The following is a 25,620-nucleotide window of genomic DNA, read 5'->3' as shown; positions in this document are numbered from 1 at the left end:
TCTGGGCCTGATAAATTCGCTTTTTTTTTTCTAGTTAATTTGTCTCAACAGTTCAGAACGGTTAATTTATGTTTAATTGGAGTTAAACGTCATAAATTACTACGAATCTGTTTCAGGCAATTGAAGTAATTGATCCGTCGGAGCGATTAGCGACTAGCTAAGCTATATCTAAACGCGGCATATAGATAGTTACCAATTAAGTGCGAACCGTAACGGCTGAGGAAGTTACTGTAATAGGTAACCTAGTTATAAACACATGCAAGTTTCGAATGGAGAAAGTTGTTTCGCGACGCCCCGTTGGTAGACACTGCGATATTTTACCAAGAAAATAATCGGAAAGGCGGCAGTTTTGTCGTCAGATTTTCTCCAAATATTTAACACTTGTGGATTTTATGGTTAATTCTGCGATAAAAATATGAGTAAAATTAAAACGCCAAGGCAAGGCCTTAAAACAATTGTTCCGTAATGCTATTGTACACGATATTTTCAAAAACATGTTGGAACGTATTTTAGAGAACTGAATAACACGCCCGAAACACACACTGAAATAATGGAAATAAATTAAAAAAGCGTCCATAGTGATATTAGTACAGATTTTATTAATTTCCTGTTTATTTTTGTGTTGATAAATATATTTCTGACTTAATTAAAATAAATAAGCGGGCACAATGAGTGAATAAATTATTTATTGATGTCTAAGCGGTCGTTTGGGTATCTAGTCAGGTCTTTCTTGGTGTTGCTATTTAAAGTTCCCACCCATTCATTCCGTTATCGTTGCTCTTCTGTCAAAAGTTAGTTCTGAATAGCCCTTGCCATGGGTTCCTCTGTTTCATTTACTTATACTTTTATTAATGCACCTTCAGTTTGAAATCCTAGCTCTTCTCTTTAAGATTGAGGATTTGTAGGATTGAGCTAACATTGCAATAACGTGTCACACAGAGTCAACCACTAACTAAAAGAAAGCTGCAGGTTCGTAGGTACCTTCTTTTTATCGTAGAAAGAAGAGTACAATGCCGGCCCGTTTCGCGCTCTCTCGACTGGTTTGCTGATCAAACCTATTATTAATTAACTACGAATAAGTTACTAATTGAACTAAAGGCTAAAATTAAACGTTTATTAACTTGTGTATTATCGATGGAATATGGGAGATATATTTCTGTTAGGTGCCTCAATTGTTATTGCTTTTTTCTTCATTACTCAGTAGACGTTTTGCTTGTCTGTTTAATTAATTGTACCGGCTTTTTTTTTATAGCTGAGTGTCTGGACAGAATCGAAAATTGCGATGAATACATTCTAAAGAAGTCCAGCTGTTAGGCCCGAGCCCATACGGCATCGTTCTATTGCTTGTTCCAACAATATTTCACATCTGCTAGCCCTTACGCGAAGAACAGATCTATAATAATATGCTATTAGGCCTTTTCTTATCCTTCCAGTGTCACCTTTTTAGGGCACGCGCCACATTATTCCTTTATTATTACTATGTACAATAACAACGTAAAATATTTAATAAATTCAACTCTTCACTACTAGTAGCAGCAGCGTTTCATTAGTCACTCGATGGAATCTAATGAAGCAGTTGAAAAAACAAAGATTTCAGTATAGGAAGCCCGACCTTTTTATGCACTTATCCATGCATGTGGGGTCTTGAACTATTAGAGCGTCGCTCGAGGAGGTTCACTTATTAGTGCTTTCTTAGCTGGCTTCGTATTTGTCAACATCTTAACTTTGGGTCGTTGTTATTATCTCGCCGTGCTTCTGTTCCCCGTGCTGTACGATTATTTTCAGTCATTTTACATTACTCAGTAAGCTGATTATTCAGTCGTTATGTAATCTCTTATTGAATATGATAACTGAAAAATTGATAAAGATCACTTGTTAACCAACAAGATAGATAGCATCACAAATTATATCACTCTGACTCTCCAGGTTTTTCGTGGGCGGCGATTGCTTGATTATGTTATGCCATCTCCTATTGTAGATTTACGATGATTATTACTATTTTCTTATTTGTTTACTTAATTATATTATGAACAAGATACAAGATGATATTTATTCTCTGTGTCCTTGTTGATAGACGCCTTTTCGTTTATTCTTATTAGACGCCTTCTGCGAGCAGTAATTTCCGCAAGTCTCACTAAACTTTCAATTCAGTCATCTATTGAACACATGTATGTGTGTCTTGTGCGGCCTATTGAAGAGTAAAATAGAGATGAGGCACGTAGACTCAGCGGTAGATGACACATGAATATTTCACGTGACTCGTTGCTATCAATGAGGCGTATAATCACTCATCGTTGTCATCTTCAACTTCTCAACGGATGGGATGGGTTACGTTGTCGTTTCTTTGTCTTCTACGTTGCGCGTCCTATACTCCTGCGGCAAAGTAGTATTAATAGTTTGAAGGTCGGCGGCTCGAGGTTAACAGTATTCCCCCATGCAGAAGGGACCCGGTGCGTCGCACTACCTTGAGTTCCTCATAGGGCCGCCGTTACCTAACCTGAGAATGAATTAATATACAGCTAGAATGTACAATCACTCAATTTTGATGGCCAAACATCTCCTCGTACGGGACTTCCTCGGGGTGATGATGATGGTGGTGGTAATGATGGCGATGGGGTTCCGAGTCCTTAGTGCGGGATCGATTTGCTGCATCGTCAAAACAGTCCTTAGTACCGTCGCCAGTGCGAAGCTTGCGTTTCTCAACGACAGCGGGCGGAACTGTCTTCAAGTCGTATGCTTGACCGATGTATGCCATTGCCTCAATGAACATCGACGTTAAGTTGATCTTCCAACCGAGTTCCGACGTACGATAGTCCCACGGGAACGTATGGTGATAATTGTGAAAACCTAGGCAAAAAAAAAAAAAAAAAAAAGAAGACAAGCTCAAAATAGGCTGTTTGCTAACAGCTGTGTCAATCTGGTAAATCGGCTGAAATTCGCATGCAGGCATATAAGTCATTAGTCGTAAACGAATAAAGAAACATCACTAAATACACACAATGAATTGACTGCTTAGATTACGAAACCCTTGATTCATACCTTCTCCTATGGCGACCAGCGAAACAAAGGCATTTTCCGCAGGTGAGATATGACGATCGTAAGGCTTATTTCCCCAGAGGTGAGCTGCACTGTTAACGAGCCAAGTAAAGTTGAGCGAAAACACGTAGCGGGTCATCGTGGAGACAAAGAAAGCGTTCCAGTACGTTTCACCGAATAGGTAGTACGGTACAACAGTCGGCATGTAGAAGCACATAAACGTAGTCAAGGGGACATACCACCTGCGCTGGAAGCGGATCACTGGATCTTGGAGAAGGTCCGAGCAGTCGACGGCCTTTCCTTTACGAAACACTTCTGGATGTTTCTTGCACATCAGCCAGCCAACGTGAGCGAAGAAGAAGCCTCGGTTTACGTTATGAGGGTCCGCGTCTGTTTCCGAGTATTTATGGTGGACGCGATGATCACGAGTCCATTCGTAGAGGTCATTCTAAAATTTAGAGAAGCGAAGCGGAGTGAGCTTAGTAGAAGCAGCAGTAGACTGAATTATGTTGCTTGAAAAGCAAACCAATAAAGGTCAACAAGATTCATCAGCCGTTTCCACATGCGACACACACGTTCGTCCAGCCGTCTACCGGCTGTTTCTGTAAATGGGCTGACTAGGTGCTGATGAAGAGAAGACTTCACGCGATAAGCCCACAGATCCAAGAACGCCGGACTACGAGCTTGACCATGTTTGATAACGGTATGACTGTTACGGTAAGAAGCTAGTCTCTGAATTGGAACGCAGGGTCAGTGATAGGACCCACATACGGAAGAAAGCGATTCAGCAAGCAACAACTTAGTTAGTTGAAAGGGAAAAGAAATTTTAGAGACTGGCGCTACGTACAACAAATAAACCGCACCAACGACCAGTCCCTTACAGACGAACAAAAATATCCGCAATGAAACCGCGACTGGCATTACCCGCCCCATTTGATTCTTTCCATGAATGGATCTTTTTGGCGACACCTCGACACCAGATAGCAGCATTCAGCCATCTACACTGTTTGTTTATGCTGCCATCTTGAATAGCTCACAGATATTGAACTGAAAGATGCTGCCAGTTTCGTTTGACAATATCGTGTCTCAGTAACGCGTGCCTTTACGAGAACCTTTCAGTAAATGATGCCTATGTCTAGCGTTGCCCTTAATCTCATCCACTTTATGTATGAATGTGTTTTTTGCCGTATCAGTCACCCTAAACATTTCCAGGTTTACAAGCTATTTTCAATGACCAAGTTTAACGGTATTCATTCACATTGCCATTCTACAGGGTAAACATTTTAATCGGTTGTCGATATGCAGATGATAGATGTTACTAGTTGAAAATGGCATTTGTACACCGACTTTCAGATGAACCGTAACGAAAAACGGCGTACGAACAAAGGTATATAAAGAAAATCAGGCACACGCTCAATTAACGCAAACACTTTTACGGGTCTAAATGTAAACCAGGATGCTCCTGGATAAAATACTCAATCAAGATTTTTTGTATTACTCGAGTCGCACAAAAAAACCTAATCTAATTTGTGAAAACGCAAAGCAATTGTAGATAACGCCCTGTAAGGGACCGCAATAAATAGATGATAGAGGCACCTCACGTGTTATTTCGTATGTATCATGTAGGAAAAATATAAGGCCATAATATCACCTGGCATGCAAGACAGTTGAAGAGCATCAACACGATACGAAGTGGAAGACGTGCTTTGTAGGCTCGATGGGACCATAGTCGATGAGCGCCGGCAGTAACTCCGAGGCCGGCAAGCTGACCAATCAGGAAGGCTGAAATAAGGAGGTGCGTATCATAATTATAGTTTAGCCCATTTAGGTAACAACTAAATGTTGTAACTCTTTCTATGGGAAAAGTTCTGATGAAAAATCTTAGCTTTCCACTAGCGGGCGCTGATAGCTATGCTGATGTGCTAATCGTCTGAGAAAGTGGCGATTGTCCATAGCTGTTCTTTGTATGTTCTCTAACATTATGTTTTGTTGTGTAGGCACACTTCCCGCACTTATTCATCAAGATATTTTATGTTTCCAAAACTATGCATTAATGTATGTAAAATGCATTTACTTAGGATCTGTGTCTTAAGCCGAAAGATGCGTTTCAATCTTGATTTTGATTGCGTACACCGCTCTTGTTGTTAGTATTCACGGCCTAGCCATAATTTGCGACCTTTCATCTGTCCGGCTGAGCTCACACAGTACGCCTACTTTGCAGACGAAAAGTCATAACAATACCGTAAGGTACTTCCGCCTTTTCCTTAGGGCTCCGCTGTACCATACACGGCATGCTGTATAGTACTGACTTCTTGTTTTGACCTGGTTCTGTCATTTCTATGGTGCCCAAAAAAACATTCTGATTGCGCTTAACGTCATGGTTATCGCCGCCGTTTCTGTCAGCAACGTCAGCGCTGTTGGACACCTTTCCTACACCGAAATAGCCGATTTATTGATAAGTTAGTTGGCTCTTCCGCTTCCGTTGACTGAACGGAAGAGCGAGGACTCGCGGCCGTCATGCCGCCGTCGCCGATAACATGGACCGAAAAATTGGCCACAGCCCACTTGTAGAACACAGCCATTTCGGCAAACATCGACGCCGCGGATGGCGTTCGCTGCACCTTTCGATTTTGTTTTCCGCGATCAGAGTCATTTAGCGAAGTACACATAGCTGCGAGGTGCTTGCGTTTCATGTCCGACAGAGAGGTAAGTTGTCAAGAAGAATTCGATGAAAATATGGAAGGATCTGCGGTGTCATACGCGCGCCAAGTGCCCACTCACGGCTGGCTTGAGACTCTCTTGGTATAAGTGCTTGGTGTTGAAACTGGGTTGGCTCGCAACAGTCGGTATATATCTACTCTAAAACTCACGCCATGACTGCTGTGCAGAGATGAAATACGCGGATTTAACACGGATGCAGCGAATACAATGGGTCTGTGAACACCTTCACTAGACGACCCCGATATGCGACGACGAATCAAGATGAGATGCCCTTTCCATCGTAAGGACGTGCACAATCGCAGGACGGCTGTGACGGCACACTATGCGCTTTACTACAACTGACTGTGTTGCGATTGCGCATGAACGGAGCGCCGCTGCACCGCTCGACGTTACAAGCAATAGCCGGACAGATAAAATGTTATAGCAATTTCTGGATGTGGGCATATACAGAAAATGACATGCTACAGTACAAGTTCAAGGACAAAACTGTTGAGAGCCTTACTTTCCGTTTATAATCCGCGTACGTCATCGTAGCTCTACTCATAGGAAATGACCCAGGAACGGGCATCTGCTTAACGATTGTTGCCAACATGGCAGCATTATCATCTGACCACTTTTCGACCACATTTTTATCGATAATTACGTTCCGTATTACCCTTCTGTTCCACTGGCTTGGCTGTAGCAAATGTTTTATTGAGCCAGATTGCCTCACTGGAAACTAAACAACATAATGGATGGACAAATAACAATCTATATATGTATTTTCACAATAATTTGGATCGTCCTGGCTCGAATGTGTTCTATGGTGATAGAGTTGTCCATTTTATAGTGTACCTATAGGACCTCTCGACGGAAATTTCATCTGTCGCGTTTGCTGTTTTGCTGCCGCGTTACGATATATTTACTACATCATGATTTATCTTGCTGTTGTCGGTTAACTGTTGCAATACATCCGCCTTAGCCCGATGGGCCTGGTGTTACTATATGACCCACATCGTATAAACAATCTTTCTCGGCCATTCGGCAACATATGCTGAGGTTTCGCTAGCCCAATCGTTTGCCGTTCTCCATCGTTTCCTTCATCCTTCGTTCTTTTGCTCGCCGTGCCAGTATGGCAGAACGAAGGCCCGATGAAGTAGTACCACTGCCGACTCTGTCAGCCGATAACAGCCAAAGATCCTGGATGCCTGAGCCTTCTGCTGTTGTTACCGTTGCTCGTAGCGAACTTACGTAGGCTACTGTAGCTGAGGTGGCAGGAACAGTTAACAGCTGCTGCAAGCAAGACGCACGTTTGCGCTGTCGACTCAAAACGCTGTGCTCCAGCAACAACAACAGTACGATCACCGCAGGGTCTGCACCATAATCAGCTGCTGCTGCTTCATCGGCGGCGAACGCCAACTAATGTCTTCTTTCTGCTTCCGAAGCCGAGTTGGCGGCGGGCCTTCACCTTCGAAGGCGGCTGTTGCCCGCGCTAACCGAGCATCGCGGGAGCGAAATTCGGTCATCGCGAAGCAGCTTCTCCGCGAACTTCAGTGGGACCGAACCACAAGGCGGCGGCAGCAGCAGCAGCAGCAGTAGTTGCCACAGCGGCTCGCTCGGACAGCAGGCGCAGTCTGAAAGGTTGATTAGTCATCGTGGTGCTGCCACAATCTGAAAATGCCATCATCGCAGTACTGGCGCTGCTGGTGATTCGTAACGGTCATAGAGGCAAAGGTAACAGTCGGCGGTAATGGCATTAGTAGTAGCCGCAGGGGCTACTATTCCCATATCTGCCCAACTGACTAGCCCGCAGTATCACCGACAACAGTAATAACAACCACGCGAAGAGTACCGACGCCTAGCCCCGATTTAAGCAGACGCACAGAGACACATATTATTATGTTGATCAATGGACCGGCAACCGATGAATCAATGAGTTGGGGACAGCAGTGGTCGAATGTTTTTTGTTGCTGCAGGACGTCATCTCGCTTCTGTTTTTCTTTCAGCGGCTTCTGCGGGTCGCAGCTTATGCTGCTGTTCGGAAGCAGGACAACGACTACTCCGCTTCCGGTCGACCAGCCACTTTTCTGGCGTCAGTGTTCGGAGCGGCGGCCTATACTTTTGCGTTAGGGTATTTCCAGTTCGTTGTTCTAGCAGCGATCGTATACTAATTATGGATACCGTCACAGGTTATAGGTAATTAATTGTAAGCAGCCGCAAACGTGAACTAATAACGGTTGAAGCGTCATTCAAAGGTGCGTCCATGCGCAAATGAAGTCATTTACTCGTCAAACGTTAAGCGTGGGCAATACAGTTAGTTAGCCGTTTTATATGGGTTATCCAAACAAAACGGTCGAAAACTGTAACAGCCGCGGAAGAAGATGCAGCTACGGGATCTCGATGTCAGTTAGTATCGTGTCAACGTAACGTTTGAGAGCAATGTACGTCCGGCCGTACGGAGTCAGTGTTTCGTTCGAAAGAAGGAAAATCGTGCAGGTACAACTAGAATCCCATGGCCTATACGTTTATGAGAAAATCACTTCGGACAGAAATCCAATATAGCTTCGGAATCATATTTATTACCGCGTACTGCGATCTAATAGCAGAGCTTGAATCAGAGATATTATTCGGCTCTATATGTTGTCGTCGTGCACCTGAATGTTATCGCACTGATCGGAACAAAAAAATATACCATTATGCCCATTGTCTCTTGATGGAGTAATTGCTTCCTAGCCAATCTTCTCTGCGCCGATATCTCAAGCTCTAGAACCCAACATAGCTTCATGTTTTTTCGTTTTCCAACAATGATCCGTCACCCTACTTGCAGCAACCCTCCTATTAAGCTCTGTCTTGCTCTCTGACCTCTCTTCTGGGATTGTAGGGACAGACGCATGTCATCTGCAACCTCAAAAGTGATGTTGGAGAATATAGACGGCGCGGCACTTCAAGACATCAAAATAAAGTACCAATGAAAGTGGATCACGGGAGAAAAGCGCACCATCATTTGGGTATTAATACGGAAACTCTATTAGCTTGTTCAATGAAACTGCACCCGCTCGTGGTCGAGCATCGATGTTTTTCTTTTCAAGTTTTTGCCGACAAAGCATCATTTCCGCGCAACTGAATAGGATTTTCAACGATGACTATAAACATTGCTCATCGAGAACGCGCAACTCATATTCATTGATCTACTTGCAGCTCCATTCAGCATATATATGTCTTTGAATTTTGTTCATCTTAGCTTCACAGTACTTCGTGACATTTTTGATGTACTATTGACTTTCTGATGAAGTTGCCAACATAAAAATGTAAATACGATACAGGCTAGCGAAATCTTTCTGCTTATTACTTGATAGATCAAGCAAACGATCACATAGTGGAACAGTAAAAAGAACACGTATTTTCAAAAATGCCGGACGCATTACCCCAACAACGACGAAACTAGTAACAGTAAACACAGACGTGAGTGGCTTTAAACTAGCTACAAGCTGGCCATTTGCTGCGTTTAAAGGAAAAGGATTTTCTGGTAAACATTTGGTGGAATCGAACGCCCAATGAGAGTATCCAGATTTAATTTTCACACATGCGGAGACCACACCGAAGTCTCGCGCCAGATCTCAGAAAGTTCGATGAACAACATTTATTTGACTATTGCCTAGTGTTTCTTTGATAGGCGACTAGCAGGATCCTGACAAATTTATCGTAAGTTGCAATGTGTAATCTTTTACGTGAATTTAAATAGTAGTCTCATTTTGCGCGCTCGTTCTTGAAAAGAGGTCCTATAAATAGGTCATTCTAGCAAAACGAAAGTAACTTGAAGACTAGACGAACGGCATCTGCTTGTGTACTTCGTCTCAACCGTTCGTTATCTGGTGACCCTGAACACAGCTATTCGGGAACATTGTTGATTAGAGAACATGAAGCAGTTGAGTAGATGTCTGTTTACGGTGACACGAGGGCCTTAAGGGGCCGACCTTCGCGTCGCTTCCTCGATAAAAGTAGTAAGAAAAACGGACGTATCAATCTACAATTAATAAATTACAATGTGATACACATCGTAGAGAAATGCGTAATACTTCAATTATACAGGCTTGGTTAGGTTCCTTTGGTAACGGTTCACGATAACAATTTTCGCTAGCCACACTCCTACAGACAAGACATTCCGCTGTCAGCAACACGTGCCAGGTAATCTAGCCTCCTAGATGTCACAGTACGATGCTAATGATCAAGGGCTTTTGCTTCGTTTAGTTTTACCGAACGGTAAAAGTCGGCCCCATTCGCATTATGATTTCCACGAGTGATAGATTGTAGCAGTCGTGAAGTCCTTTGAACCAGCTTGCCTTGTAGACGCATCTTCGGTCATTCTTCGCTAAATCACCGTCGGTCTTCAGGAAACATGGCTTTCTAAGAGCTAGCGAGGAAAGTGTACACAGCTCCGAAAATACTTTCCGAACAAAATCAACCTCAAGTCTCTAGTGCTAGCGCAAACATCTCTATTTTACTCGAAAAATTCGTCTGCCATAGACTACCGAAGCCTATATAACTCGAATATCGTATGCAATCTACGCAAACTTTTGCCATATTACGCCTGTCGCTATACCTCTTAACATCTTCTTTGACACGTATGGTCTAAGGTGTTTCGACGGAATCGTCTACCCTTAATTGCTGCTAACATAGCTCGATGTGCCCAAGGCGGCGTCAAGTACTATGCACGACAAAGTCTAATTTCCAACTAATTACTTTCACAATGGGCCCGCTCTTGGATTGTTATGTAAAAAGACACGTACGCAACTTCTTCTCGTTACGGCTGTTAGGCTGTTTTACGCTTGTACAGAAGCGACTTTCTGCAAACACCCGCTAACAGCATTGCCAGCCCATTATTGTTGGGTCAGTGGTTGATGGGATTTTCACTCCGCCAAGCCCTGACCCAACAGCTTTCACTTTCATTAATTGTCACCGTCATCGTTTTCTGTCATGATTACTATATGCTAGCACGTATTATAGTCACCTTTCGGTGAATTTGGGCCTGCGTCACTTTGTTGAGCAGAAATGCAAATGCGTTGATGGTGGTGGTGCGCCGTAGAGTGCCGGCACTTATCTAGCCCCAGTAGCTCATGCCGACGTAATAACGTCGGACCGCCGTCGAGCTACTAAAAATTGTATCGACAAACAAGAAAACCTTGTATAAAAAGCAGACATTAAGCAGTGGCGTATAAGCAAAGTAAACTATTTTCTACTTGCCAGTTGGCGTCATCCTTATAATTAAGTGATTTAGTGAGAATATTTCCCCAGCGGGCCAATGGCGCTGGTTGTTTAAATGTCATAGAATATTTTTGACGGAAGTAGGCCGTAATCCTTGTCAAGTTTCCTATTTATGACGTCGCTGCATACGAATGCTTGATTGTAGTTGCAGAAAGTGACGGAGCGCATATCATTCCTGGGAGCTGTATTAAGCATGGCTATATTCGTTGCGACACTTATAAATAGTAAAAAGATCACTGTCATTGCTGCCCTAGACGCCAAACGTATTCTTTTCAATATAGCTAACGCAAGGTCCAGTGTGCGTTTCAAGCGCCTAAACGTCTACCGACGAAACGTCTCTGTGCATCAATAAACTTTCGTGAGAAGATTTGTTTTTCAATATCTCTTCGAAAAAGACAAAGAAAAAGAAGAACGCACGCAGTCCTTCTAATTTGGGCTAGATAAAACCACATATCTGTTTCTGCCGATCATAAAAGTAGACTATACCGCTAGCTATCCTCAAGTTATTCATACAAATAATAACACATTGTGAAATTGTAAAACAGCAATAGACATATGGATTCTACTTTGGAAAGGAGATAAATAATGGAAGCGCTGTTGCCTGACGAACGAACGCTCAGTGAGCTCTGCCTTCAACGCTCTGCTTTTCAACTTACTAGCTAGACGAATACATTAACGGTAAACAAGTTGAAAACTAGCCTATCTAGTTCAACTGTATATTTCCGCGTGCTTCACATCAGCAACAGTGGCAAGCTTAGTTCGAAGCGGTTTCACGAAGTGTTGAGTGGGCAATAGATAATTTATTGCAGCCATACTTAATTCTAATGATGACACGCTTTCCGTGTGAGGGGACAGTTACCCCAGATCAAGTATTACCTATGACGGGCTGCAAATGCATAATTGAAAACGCGAACAGGAGTAGACAGTACAGGACAAGTAAGCGAATGAACATAAATGGGTCAAACTGCCGCGTCCTGAACTTACATTTGTTTGTTATCTTTTTGTACAGAAGCTCAAATTCTAAAAAATTCAAAGGACAAAAACTATTTAGGCAGCAAGCATTTGTGAAGGCGCTGCAACTACGTTAAATTAGTCTCTAAAAATACCAGTTTTTAACTTTAAGTAAAACTACCATAAGCTTTTCTTGTCAACTTTAAATATAGATATACATATGTACAGACTTTTTATGTACACTTGTTGGTACCTTTAATTATTACATAATATAGTACTTTAAAAATGCCTACCGAAAAACCAGGTTCTCCACATCGCATGAACAAGGGCAACGTAGATGCCGTATAGCATGGCTCCATGAAGTAGGACAAAGACGAAAACGTTTTGCCACACGATCTGGGCCTTGAATTCGCCGGCTACGATTCCACCTTCGTTGTTGGCATCATTATCATTTTCCAGGAAAGCCCGTTGCTCAGTAGTCGCCGACGCTTTGATTTCCTTGAGCTCCTGGAGTTCCCTCACCGGAACTGCGTTGATTGGCTTACAGGCCGCTGGCTGTAACAACGTAGAAATATAGAGAGAAAAAGACGGAAATTAGGTCGACCATCATCGCGTTATAGTTATTCTCATCATTTAATATATTTTATAGACAGTTTTGTATAGGAAGCTTATGGGAACGCTTTTAGGATGCTGTGATCAATCCGAGCTTGCACATGAAATGCAATAGCGCCTTTGTTAACTTATGATGAAACTTAACCAAATAATAGACATATTACGTTTTTGTTATCGCAAGGCCTTAATCAAGATATAGTATTAAAAAAAATCGTTGCCTTACTATAAGGGATCAATGAATATGAAGGTCTTGTGGAATATCTCTTAACGTGTTGTTCCATAGCTATAAATGTTGTTTGCCCCTTCAGGACTCCCTTCTCTGCTCAGAGGCGGATTACTGGATCCATCTCTTCGTGGAGATCTCTTCGTGGTCTTACACGTGTGTAAGACGCAAACTATATGTACTTTGCGCTTTGTTTAGGACATTTAATTTTGTACTATTAGCCGTAGCTAACCCAGCGTAACGCTAGTATGATAACGGTAAACAATTCGGGGCAACGCACTTGGTCGGCGCCCCCGTGCATGGTGCCATTACTAAATCTCACAAAATATGTTAGCGTGAACGATGCTTAAGGAACCAGAATAATGTGTCGAAACCAATATTCTCCTACATATTTCAATAAGCACATATTTGTAATGTCTAAATCGACTGATTGTTTAATTATTTACAAAATGAGTGGATGTCATCATACATAAATAGCTCTGAGTCGTTGACACATAGTTAAATTCTACCGATTTCTGCGGTAAAAGCACACACTTTTGACCGGTTAGGTAGAGGTTACTGAATAGCCTAAATAAATGATCCCGCTAAAATGCGACTGACGACTAAAGAGGTAGAAAACAATCCGGGTTTGAAGATATAGACATGTTTACTTTACATATCCATGAAGAGTGACTAGTTCTCATCAATTTAACCGGTCCTCGGGGCAATGGAGTTACTGCATGTCCGACATCTATCATGCGCGCGCAGTACAGACGAATATAAGTAATCAATCAATCAAAAACGTATACCCTTAATAATAAGGAGGGGAGTGACATCGGATTTAAAACGTATTACAACAATATATCGTCACACGAATTGTTACCATATCAGTAACCCATTCACTCATGCATGCAGACGAACGACATGCACGCAAGTGTACGCAGTACAAGACATAGCTAATTGAACCCGAAGTGGCACAAAAACCAATGAATTTCGATATCTGATTTATCGAGTTTAGCCGTTAGATCGACCATCAAATAGAGGTTCCTTCTCAACAATTTCATTGCCAGCTCCATAAAAAGATTTCACGTAGTTCTTGATGGGTGATTATCGTTAGGAAAAAACACAAAAAAAAAATGTACAAACACATTTGTACAAGTACATTTGTTGTAGATTCTTCTTAACCAATTGCCGTCTTAGTTTTTTTTTGCGGCCATCATTTGATCGCTTCGTGGCATTATAGCATGTGGGTGTAGTAAACACACTTTTCTAATTTGCTCTTATGATTATAGTTACTGTATAATGTCAAACGCCGGTCTAGGCATCAACCATGACTATACCATAGGTACAACGATAAATAAAATTTATAAGAACGACGGCACCCATTTGTCCTATTTTCTCAAATTGCTAATCCCTATTCCCCTTAGCTGTCATTGGCGAGATTATCCATTCTCCTTCAGATGGATATATTTCCATGTGGGTTTTGCCAGAATCCATCAGCTCACTTCGCGTAATGTTTTTGGTCAGTGAATATATTCTCTATTACATCTGATGACGTCATCCAGGCCATAGTTTGAAACGCATATATTTGAAACTTCGGTCTATCACGAAACGTAGCAGCGTCGCTTTGATCCGCTTAATTTTCGGTGTCTTGAACTGCCGGATAAACCTAAACAAAGATGTAAATAATACAAACATTATTCCAGCATCCCCAAGCGCTTATATAGTGTAGATATGTGTGCACTGAGCGGCAGAAGCATGCTGCGAGAACCTATCCGGACTATATCTTCCCTTATAGTTCAAGTAGGTGCGTCAAGTCGTATCAAATGTTCTACATGTTGATTCAAGATCTGGCGTCTAAGTCCAGCGTTTGCCAAGTCAGTTTTACTCCATATGCGTAAAAATTGCCTGAAACCAAAATCAAATCTGAACAGCATTTGAGGAAATGTGCGTCAGGTCACTACTCTGATCTCTCGACTGAAGCGACTCCTAACGGCAGTGACGAGCTGCCGAATTGGCGTCCGCTTAACATGGCGCTGATCGTGATTTTGTTTGTGCAAGTCAACGGCAACGAAAAAGTCGCTCCGGTAAAATAGTGACATCGTAAACTAGAGTAGGATTATCCAGTAGAAAATCTGACAGGCATCTCTGGACGAGCTCCTTTACGAACGATTCTTATGAGTGATCATATTGTCGCATATAGTGATAATTCAGAGAAAAAAAACATACAATAGTTGATCCACATTGGCGGTACCCTAAAAACTTAGCAGAGTCCTTAGTCAATGGAATACTGATCATTCGGAGAAGAACCCGAGTTGAACAGACCTATTAAACTTGTTCTTTAACTAGAAATGACGTTTTACCTCTAACATATATGTGACATAAAAATACGCTCTCAGAACTCTGATTCACCCGCTATGTTGTTATAGTAGTAAATCAGACCCCGCTGAAATGCCCCTGCCATTATAACACCGCGTAATCACGTGATACCCCTGCGCTGGGGACCCATAGTTACTGGGGGTAACGATGCAACTTTGGATATGCCATATAGCGTCGACTTAGTTTACTGAATTACGTATTTAATTTATCATAGCTTATGTGCGAAAATACGCTTACTGCACGGATTCGCTAGCTATACTCGCAGTCATTTATTTAGTAGTTTGATAAAGCTATCGTGTGCAGCTTTCTATACATACCAACATATACATATATTAACGGGCAGATAGACAATCAGGTACTAAGCAGATGGATATCTAACCTCTGTAACTATTGGGATAAACTGGTTACTACATCGATAGTCAAGAAGCTTTCCCCGAGCTACCAATTGGTATTCCATATTGGCTGTCTTTACCAATGCTGTAGCCTACTTCACAGAGAATTTTACCAGCGTTTTCTCTGAAATCGTTATCGCGCTCGTGAGCTTGACTCTTAGCATCAAAACAGATTGGATTGTTCTAAATTTCGGCTTAGACAACGAAAGATGGACAATTAAATGTTTCGTATGATAAAAGTTGATAGTAAGAACGCCCCTTGCAATTGCTTGCAGATACCGAACTGAAATCATTATCATAAGAGTGTTCCTCATTTGCCGGGCGTCTATAGGACACATTGCTATAATTAATACCTTCATGACCCCTTCGTTTCCTTTGTCAAGTAGCTATATACTCGCTTTAGCATAGAAGGTTAGCAAGTGTTTTTCGGAACGCTCCTTTTTCAGGCAGCAGCGCTCAAGAAACGTAAAATTGGTTGTTCCTTACGACCATCTCTTCGGATAACCGGAAACTACTGAAGGAAACCTACCGACAAAGCTGTACGTGTGCCAACAGTAAAATAATAACCATAACATCGATGACGCCATTATTTCATCGGACAATAAACTTTAGCGATCCCGTTGAAAATCGATTTTACCGCCCGGCCAAAAAAATTCGCTGGAGCTATGGTAATGTTTGTCATTACAATAGACGCAGGTAGTATGGACAACCACAAACAGTCAAGCACACATACATACAAAGATAAAAAAACAATGAAGTTCAGTTATTATTCATCACTGTAAAAGTAAAAGAAATATGAAAACTTCGTGTATTACAATGGCCACCGTGTGTTCGAATTCAAAACTGTACTACCAAAGGATCATCTACGCGGATGACCCCGACAACATGTCCTACAAATACGAAGGCCATAACATTAAAAACGGGGCGGGGAGGGGAGGAGAAGAGAATGAGTAGTCAATAAATGGGAAGATGCACAGATATACAAAGGCTAACCATTTAATCGTTCATTCGTTCGAAGTCTCTCGGCAGTGGTCATTAGCCACCCCGCAGATCGAGATGTGACGTAGCACAGGGCAAAGCAGCTCGACGCAGCGCGGCGTGGCCGTCTGGCGCTCGCGATTTTTTCGCATCGTTCTCCCAACTTGGGCGTAGACGACCAACACGATCCTCGGACTGACTGGCAGTCTGATTGCCGAGGGAGGGCGTTAGGGTGGTCGATCGGTTGGTGGAAAGGAGAAGAGAGTAATAATTCCGACCCGATTCCCCAGCCGTGGCCCCATTCCAAAGACGCTGCGCCCACCCCCTCGGTGGCCGCTGATGCTGTTCTTGCATCTGTTGCCTCCGCTTAGTTTTGACTTCTATGGACAGTAGCAACTACGATTAAGAGCCCCAGCGATATTGTAAAGTTGTGGTCGACTCTAACAGCGGCAAAAACACTGCCATAGGAGAACCTGAAGGGACGCTGCTACTTTTGTTGGTTGTCGTTTTCGCTCTCATCGCAGTCGCGGTGTTCGTAGTGGTAGAGTAAACTCGCCAGGCTGCAGGCAACAGTTTGTATAAGCCGGCACCACCGACGTTCTGTGCCATTCTACGACAACATGGAACCGCCCAGCGTCGCCAGGCGTCCCTAGCTACCGTAGTTTGGACCGGATCATGCGCGAAGAAGAGCTGTCTGCGACTCACGCCGGTAGGTTTTTGCAATAGTGCGCGAATTCGTCTGTTTGCTCACAGTCGTCGTCATCGTCATCGTTCTTTTTCTGTCCATCAACGGAAGATCAGAGAGGCTGACGTTGGCACTAGTAATGCCTCCAATATTAGAGGAGGAGTGGTGTCGGCCGTACGGCTCCAGCAACTACGGCTAGCATCGCCATAGTGCTACTGCTACGATTAGCGACTCGACTCTGTTGTTTCGTGTGTTGCTCTGTTCTCTGAGCGTCCTGCAGGCCGTCCAGGCCTGTTGCCGTTTGGCGATCGATCGGAAGGAACAACAAAATAAGGGAAAAGTTGTCGGAATGTTAGCCAAGAAGCGAACCGCGGAGCCGCCACTACTCGTGTAGCCCGGCTGCTGCCGAAGCGGCAGTGCTAACAAGAAATAGACGCATCAGCAAGGAAATTGCGTTTACGTCTACGCACGTGTGTGCCGACTGTTAGCAGCAGGAGTCAGACCCCTGCAGTCATTGAGATTAGACAGCTCTCGCAGTCAGCTGTCATAGACACGACGGGAGGGACTCTTCTGGGTCAGATGTAGGATTGTAGAGGGAAACGGGGATCGGGACGACGACGGAAACGGCGGTAGCAGCTTAAACTGCCGAAATAAAAGGATCAGCGCCACCAAGAGAGAATCCGGTAGAAGCGATTTATTGATGGCTCGTCTCTGTCAGAATTTTCTCGTGTTGTTGTTGAGGGTATATTGTCAAGCCAAGAAAAAGTTGCGCTTATATGATTGCCCCCACTTAAGCTGTAGCGCGCGGTAATGTAATAATCAGCAGCGAACGATAGATCGACGAGAATCGGCAAAAGATCGTTGTTGCAGTCACAGTCGGAGGCTGTATACTATCAGCATTGTTGTAGTAGAGGCGAAGGCCATAGCCTTGAAAGTGATCAGCCTTATTACAATCTCGGTTATTCTTGTTTCTGTTTATACCAGTTCAGCCGCCGATACGATTTATACACTAGAGCACGTCGACCTAATCTGGCCTTCGTCTATCAGAACGGTTCTGTCCTCTTACCAAACAAACATGCTCTCCTTAGGACCCGAATCAACATGGTCGATAAGTAAGCATGTAAAAGTGGCCTTTCGTTAGAGGCTGTTTGCTATACCAATAATGCCATCAGCTAATACTTCAGTCTGTAGAAATTTCTGACGAATTCTAACGACGAAGATTTCGGCAAGCGGTGTTTACCAAACATTAGCGATGACATCAGGACACATCGAAGCAAAGGTGGAGTAGCTGTTCAGTCGTGTCGCTAGCATCAGTATTAGCTTGATATTAGAAGATAGTCCTGATCAAGGCAACGTACTCAAGGAAGAGTCAATAAATTGCAATTAGTGACGAAGCTTTAGTGCAACTAAAGAAAAGGCATGAACACTTTCAGAAGGGGATTCCGCAGAAGTGATCCATTCAATGGTCCGTCTCTGCTCGTCACTGTTGGTGTTTTTCGTGACGATACATAGTGAACCGTACAAAAATTATTTGCGTACTGTCAAAAACTGTAATAAGCGCTCACACAGTATCCAGTAATGAAGTGGTAGAAGTGGAGACTTCTTACTTCTGAAAGCCTGGTTGTAGACACAGCAAGTACTAGACTTCGTTCAGACCGTCAACTAAATATTGAGAAAGTATACAATGTGTTTTTTTTTTTTTTATTCACCAAGAGATACGATATAACTTATTTATCATTAAGCTTCCCGGTATTAGGATATAAATAAATTATCAAATGGTGACTAATGCTAGTGGTGTAAGGAAAAAAAAAAAGCAATTAATTTCTGTTATACAACATTACGTCTTCGTAGTTCCTGAGAGTATTATTTTCGAGTTATATTACTAAATTTAGCAAACTTGAGTAATTAACAAAACTTCTAACGCTAACGTGGCCCATGGGAAAGTAGGACAAGTCATAGCATGGTCTAGTCAAACATCAGATCGTCGACGAATGGCGCAGGAACGTTCCACTATTGTGTGAGCGTTATACTTGCGTTTAACACCGACAAAATTGTCGGCCAAGGATGGCCTCGATGCCCGTTGATTCATTCGTTCACAGAACGCGCATGACGCAGACCGAAACACAACAGAATTTTTCAAAAATTGCCTGAAGCAATTATATCCGCTCTATCGTATGATAGGAGAGCTGTTGAAGAAGAACAATAAGTGACACGTCACACTACAGCTCTACTGATTGAACTTAATGCCTGTATACCTCATGCTGGACACCAACAGGAGGAAACACGGCTTGGACTGATGAAATCGCGTCATAAGCAAATTTTGCTTATTGGTATTACATAAAGCAACTGCTTTGTTGATTATATATTTTCACTTATGCTTCAGACAGCTAAACCTGTCAGACGCTAGTCTGGATATCTTAGCAAGATGTCAGATCATTAGGAGAAATGTCTTATTTCTGAAATGACATCTAGATAGAATGTCACCGATTTCCATAAAAAAAGTTAGAAAAAGTCATGGTATCTAAGCACAAAAAATGTTTTTCAAAAGTAAGCAGTACTTGTCGTCGTAACCTACTTGGGCTCTCATAGACATTCGGCGATGACATCGACGGTATAAATAAGCAAATAGATGCTAACGGACAGACGGTTCCGGTAAATACCTCAGACCAAGCGTGGTGTTAGTTTCAGTCAGTTAGTGACCTATCTTCATAAACGTCTGAATAGTCCGTTTCCTGCTTTCCTTGTCTTGTCCAGAAAAAATTGACAGTTTCACCTCATGCACTCGTTGGAACTGATGAAGTTGTGCCATTATGCCTGAGCTTCTTTAGACAAGACAAACGCGTGAGTCGGAATACTACGCCCCTTCGTTTTCTATTCCATTGCTTTTACTTTATCGCAGGCAAAAATCACAATAAGGCACGATCGTTCGTCTTTTTCCTTTCATCCCAATAATAATGGTCGATTGATAAATCGATCGCCGTCGTAATCAGCCAATCCATGTACTTGTGATATTGATTGTACAAATCCGCCGTCCGGGAACCAATGATGTTAGCGACGTCGATTCACCTCTAACACCTACGTGTTCAGGTTTTAAGGCTATGGGCTTCCTTGTCGGCAGACATTAGCACGCTGTCGTCAATTTTCGTGATGCCTAGTAATAACAAGGTACTGTTGTTAATCTTTAGAGGTATAAGATGTATGCAGCATCTGTCGTATATAAAATACGGATTGCGAAAACATAGTTTTTCTCGGTTCTTCTCAACTCGCCGTAGTGCGCCTTTCGTTGGCTTGGCAAGCTACAAAGGTGATAGTGCTCATACCGCGGTTTTAGAGTCGTTTTTGGTTGTGGACGGGCCTTTGCTGGAGAATACTTATGTAATACAATGACGCACACCTTCTGGAATGGAAATATATCCTTGTGCGTTTCACATCTTGGCTGATTTATCGACTAGCTGACCCACAACGCCACCCTATATTTAATTGAACATTTTATTCTTCAGTTCTCTTTATTTCGACTCACAGAGTACGACACTACGTATAGATGCTGAGTATTGAGTGGGACGAAAACCTATATAAAAAGATTGATTCCATCACCAACGAATCGTACCGTAGTTGAAGGAGATTTCTAGTCGTTACCTATTGACATCGGTTTTAGTATTATCAATTCATATAAACATTTTTTTTTCCTTCTATTTTCCTATTTTACGATTGTTTATTATTAATAGGTGCAAAGGACCTAATTAACGCTCATCAATTTATGGTTGTCTGCTTGCTGCCTAAACGACTTCTGCGCGGTAGCTGAGTATAGCTTTGGTAAGGGGCCTACGATGAGCGCTCCATTAGATACGATCTATAAATAATGATCGACGAAGATAATTTTTCTGATGTAATAAAAGGTAATTCTGTAGAGTAAACGTTAGTAGTACTTACGGTGCTAAAAGTTTGTTATGTTCCTTCGTACTATATAGGATTGAAACGACTAGCGAATATCTATGTTAGTTTCTTTCGAATCGATACGCCACGCTTGCCATTAGTATTGCCTTAAATTGCCTTCTATCGATATTTTTCTCGTCCAAAGAAATTATCGGCTGCTTCGACTCAGAGAGCAAAATCGTCTGAGACGCAACGAGTGGCCATCCTCCGCCGAATTTTTGCAGATACTAGGGGTTATATCGCTCGCCGAAGGCAATGGCACCTTTCACGGTGGAATATAATATCAAAATATTCGTTTATTATGAAAGCAGGACTGAATAGAAATTCCGTAGACGCGTTCTCCAACTTACTAAACAACTTTTCCGACTTATACTAGTTTAAGCGAAGTCCTTTTGTTTCAAAAAGGATCTATGACTTGAAGCTTTTGGCCGCTTTTTAAAGTGTGCATTTTTATATTCGAATAGAGTAACTTGGGGTCATAAGATAGAGTTAATAATAAAATTAATAATAAATTCATCGAATTCCCATAGTCAAATGGGCTATTAGGTGGCATAGAATTCGCAGCAATCCTAGTATCGAGTTGGGCTTTTCGGTGAAAGAAAGCGAATATACCCTCAAGTAATGTACTGACAAACCTACCTGAAAAATGAAGGCGGAACAAATCTCGGCGACAAGCTAGCTATGAACCAACAAGTCGACGCATCAAGCCTAACCTTAGTAACTTAAAGACTTCAACAGAAAAATCAATCAGTCAAAAAGTTTTCTCCTGAACTACTAGAAATTTTAAATTTCTTATGTTCGTAAAATGATATAAATGCGAGCTGACACATAGGATTTCGGGGCTGCGGGCTTCCGAATTCTATCTTTCTCTAATAAACATCCTAGCGAGTGAAGTGAGAAAAATCTGAAGTTACGTTCAATGTAAAATTGTTCAACTTACAATGACAAACCGACATTTATGCATTACGGGAAGTACGAAGTGTTTAGCCTGCTAAAACTTTTACGTTCAACCGGCGTAGAATACTGATTTGCCACCTTACTTTAGTTACTTTTTCAACAATACTATATAATCGTAGACTAATTCCTTTTACACTAGTTACAAACAATGATACTAGCATTACCGTCGTACTATTATGCATTCGCCCCCGGTCGATGCTACTGGATCTGATAATTTTATCGCTCACCACGGCGTACAATTAAATTACTCGGTAATGTGTTATCCGTTACGTACTTTCTAGGTCGATAAACACCGCCTGCCACAGGCAAGCTGAGTTAATCGAACCTATCAGAGATCTGAAACAATTTAATGTCGAAAGGATGTACCGAGTCCATTGTGTCGTTGCCACATATTTGTGTGTGGAACATCATTGTAGCAGCGTCATTAACGATTCCTAGCTGCTTCATGTTGACGCTGTCTACTAGTGCTTGAACAGCCTGACGCTTACTTTTGCTCTTGTATACTCTTCCGCTGACCGAATTCTTGATCGTCAGTGATACCATTGCAGTCAGCGGCCAGATTTCTGGCCGCGGGCGACAAACACCGGTGCCGCGAGCCAAAAAGAAATCGAGCGGCAGGCCCAAGTCGAACACATTCAAAACTCAACGGTGACGAAAACAAGATGGCATGTGTAGTTTTGTTATCGTTTCTGCCGAGTCGCTGCTGCTCACATGAAGGTATCTCTATCAGTGCTTGGCTCTACATCGATTGATTCTGCTAAAAGCTTAAATCCAGCGCTGACAGAAATCGTACTTCAGACAAATATCGGGCGGACTCGGTTTGTCAGCGGCAAGAACACCGATATTTTGCGAAGAAAGAAGTACGGGAAAAGTTTGTATATTTTTCGAGGTCTGCTTATGAAAATCGAGTTAGAATGTTGCTTGATGGCGGATCAGTAAGTACGTGCTTCGTACAACTAGCACATCGATCAGGACGCGTGCTGCATAACAGGCGTACAGCACAAGAGCCAGCCTGAGCCATCTTGCTTTACCGTGTCGAGTGTGTGACAATGATGCCTCATAGACTCTCAACAACACATTATCATTTACAGATCTAATACACACTTTAGGCTAAAGGTACACCATTACAGGGTGTATTTGCTTGATCCAGCGGCTATCTACTTGTTGTTGCTGGTGTCGTCTGTTGACTGACGATAACCACTCGAATGTAGGACCGTGCGCAACTATTTCATTATAAAATAATAGACGCAACCGCTGATCTGAAAATATATCCATAGTATTAGTTCCTGTCCATTAGAATGACCACGACGTTTACCGTTTTTGTGACTATAGTGAATGAGCCTTGGTTCGTTGCCAGAACGCGTGTTTGATATCGAGAAATATCTATCGCAAAAAATTGACGCAGAGAAAGTTGAAGAAGACTGATTATTCTGTACTTCGGAAGAGGGATTCCTACCGCGATAGAGTTACTTCAAGAGTAATAACATCTGTCTTGGCCTGTCATCGACCGCAGCGTTGGCTCAACCACTGTTCACAATCTGCGTACAGACAAGCGTTGCCAGAAGACCGATCGAAAGTGAATCCTCCATATAAATCGTCAAATAGATTATACGGCCGATAAATTTACAAATAGTCTATTCGTGCGCGTGTCGTATACATAACGTATATGCAGGTGAAATTTCCTGTCGTCGTACCCAGTTTCCGGAGTGCAGCCGAAATGTACGAACGGCTACGCTAATGCCGTGATGACATCGTCTCCCATATTTCCTAGATATTTTTACAACTTCAAACCGCTGACATATACCTATTTATCTAAACGCCAAGAAGACCATTTAAATTATCACTGCCGTTATCATAGTTGTCGAACCGGATGGGAAGGCTCGCAACTTCGCTTCGCTCTTTTTACACGTACTTGCCTATCTTGTTAAATTTTCAATATAGAAAACTATATGGTTCAGTTTGTTTAAGCGTACCTCCTTTGTGGCCGCCTTCACATTTTGGCCGACTTTAAGCGTGATTGTCAGCATCCTGCGCCTATGTGTGTGACTTCGTCTTCTTGCTGATACTGTTACTCTCCTAAGCGTGTTCCGTATTACCGGCCGTCTTCAGTATGTCTATTTTGTGCGAAGTACACTTCACATTTAACTCTTTTTCCTTTGATCCTTTCACTTGTCACGTTACACAAATACACGGACAAACACACGTATAAGCGAAGACAACGCCGTTCTCGTTACTAGCCACTCACATCTGCCGCTGCACGAAATCAGTCAGCTTCCGTCTCAAGAAAACGTCAACTTCGACGTCGAGAGAAAATCCGTATTGACGGACTGAACGCTGATCATAAGATACACTTCCGTGTGCTGTTGTCTCCTCGGATTCTCGTTAAACACCCAAAAGTTGATTGTAACCGCCAACGAATAGAGCTTCGACCTTTTCTTCAACCGAATGCTCCAGCAACTTTTGGGCTAAATGCGACGGCAGGCGGAGTTGAACACAGTGGCCGATTACCTCTGACTGCCGTTGAAAAAAGCCGTTGCACCGTGCAATAACAAGTCGTTCTTTTCCCTGAGCCGCTGCTTTGCTATAAGCGTGTTTCGTTTGCGACTTGTTTAGGCTAATATTCCTTCTATTGCCGCTGTTGACCACCACAGAAACAGATCACGGCACAGCAACGTAATCGACAAAACATTAGTTTGTTTCTCATCAGCAACTGAGCGACGACCACTGCGTCAACAACCAAGCAGAAGCATCAACGGGACCAACGACGGGTTACTCTTGCCACTGGGTCATCCTCAACAATATATACCACCGGATTACCTTCTCACCCACTGACGAGCGGCCGCATCCGAGGGGTTTTCACTCACTCCTCAGCGTCTTCAGCGGTGCCAGTCGCGGCTGCACCAGCCACAGCAGTCACAGTGCAATGGATGCGGCAGCAGCAGCGGCTGCACCCACAGAGCTCCACTCAAAACCATCAGCACTAACACGAATACCGCGATCGAGCCTGACTTCACCGGCTCGGCTGACAAACGGCCGGCTGACTGAGCTTGAGTGAAGCATGTGCTCGCGCGCACGTACGCCACCATCGCCACTTCGTTCTATGAAGTGGCTGGAAGAGACGAATGAGCACCGGCTTCGCTATCAGAAGCAGTAGCTGGTAGCATTAGCGCTACGTGAAAGAGAACTAAAGCTACAGCGAACGGGACGTACACCGCGAAGCGAAGAACAACCCTCGAAGTTCATTAGACCTCCTTAGCCCGCCGCTTCAATTTCACAGAGGTACAAGACCAGAATCGCACTCTGCCAGCTTCGAGCGACTCGTGTATGCAGAAGGGCATCGGCAAGGTCATATCGGCGATGTCATGAGGGAACAACGAGCAAAACGACAAACACGGGGGAATGAACATTCGTGCAAATATACGGAGTACGAGTGTGTACACACGGGTCTATATACAACATAGTATGCGTGACTAAACGGGTTATTTTGAAGGTTGAAGATGCAAATGTTACCTGGCTATACTTTTGTGGATATG

At 42.9% G+C, this 25,620-nt stretch overlaps 1 protein-coding gene across 1 annotated transcript; it reads right to left on the bottom strand.

Annotated features, from left to right (window-relative positions):
* Positions 1–668: 668 nt before the first annotated feature.
* Positions 669–24,870, bottom strand: LOC111250618 (stearoyl-CoA desaturase 5-like). Its single transcript, XM_022806039.2, has 5 exons — positions 24,061–24,870; positions 12,243–12,504; positions 4,688–4,818; positions 3,040–3,484; positions 669–2,847 (listed from the first exon to the last, which is right to left on the bottom strand). Exons 1-5 carry the CDS (start codon positions 24,112–24,114, stop codon positions 2,537–2,539), a joined length of 1,203 nt encoding a protein of 400 aa, XP_022661774.1. The 5' UTR covers positions 24,115–24,870; the 3' UTR covers positions 669–2,536.
* Between the last annotated feature and the right edge of the window lie 750 nt (positions 24,871–25,620).

This window comes from Varroa destructor, unplaced genomic scaffold (assembly GCF_002443255.2).
Source record: "Varroa destructor unplaced genomic scaffold, Vdes_3.0 BEIS01000001.1, whole genome shotgun sequence".
NCBI lineage: Eukaryota > Metazoa > Arthropoda > Arachnida > Mesostigmata > Varroidae > Varroa > Varroa destructor.
This window is presented reverse-complemented; position numbering and strand designations above follow the sequence as displayed.

Excerpts from the sequence above, each read along its gene's own strand:
- LOC111250618 (XM_022806039.2), bottom strand. The coding sequence starts at position 24,114 with ATGCTGACAATCACGCTTAAAGTCGGCCAAAATGTGAAGGCGGCCACA. Across the intron at positions 3,485-4,687 it reads TCAACTGTCTTGCATGCCAG|AATGACCTCTACGAATGGAC; the intron begins GTGATATTATGG and ends TCTAAATTTTAG. Across the intron at positions 2,848-3,039 it reads GCTGGTCGCCATAGGAGAAG|GTTTTCACAATTATCACCAT; the intron begins GTATGAATCAAG and ends TTTTTTGCCTAG.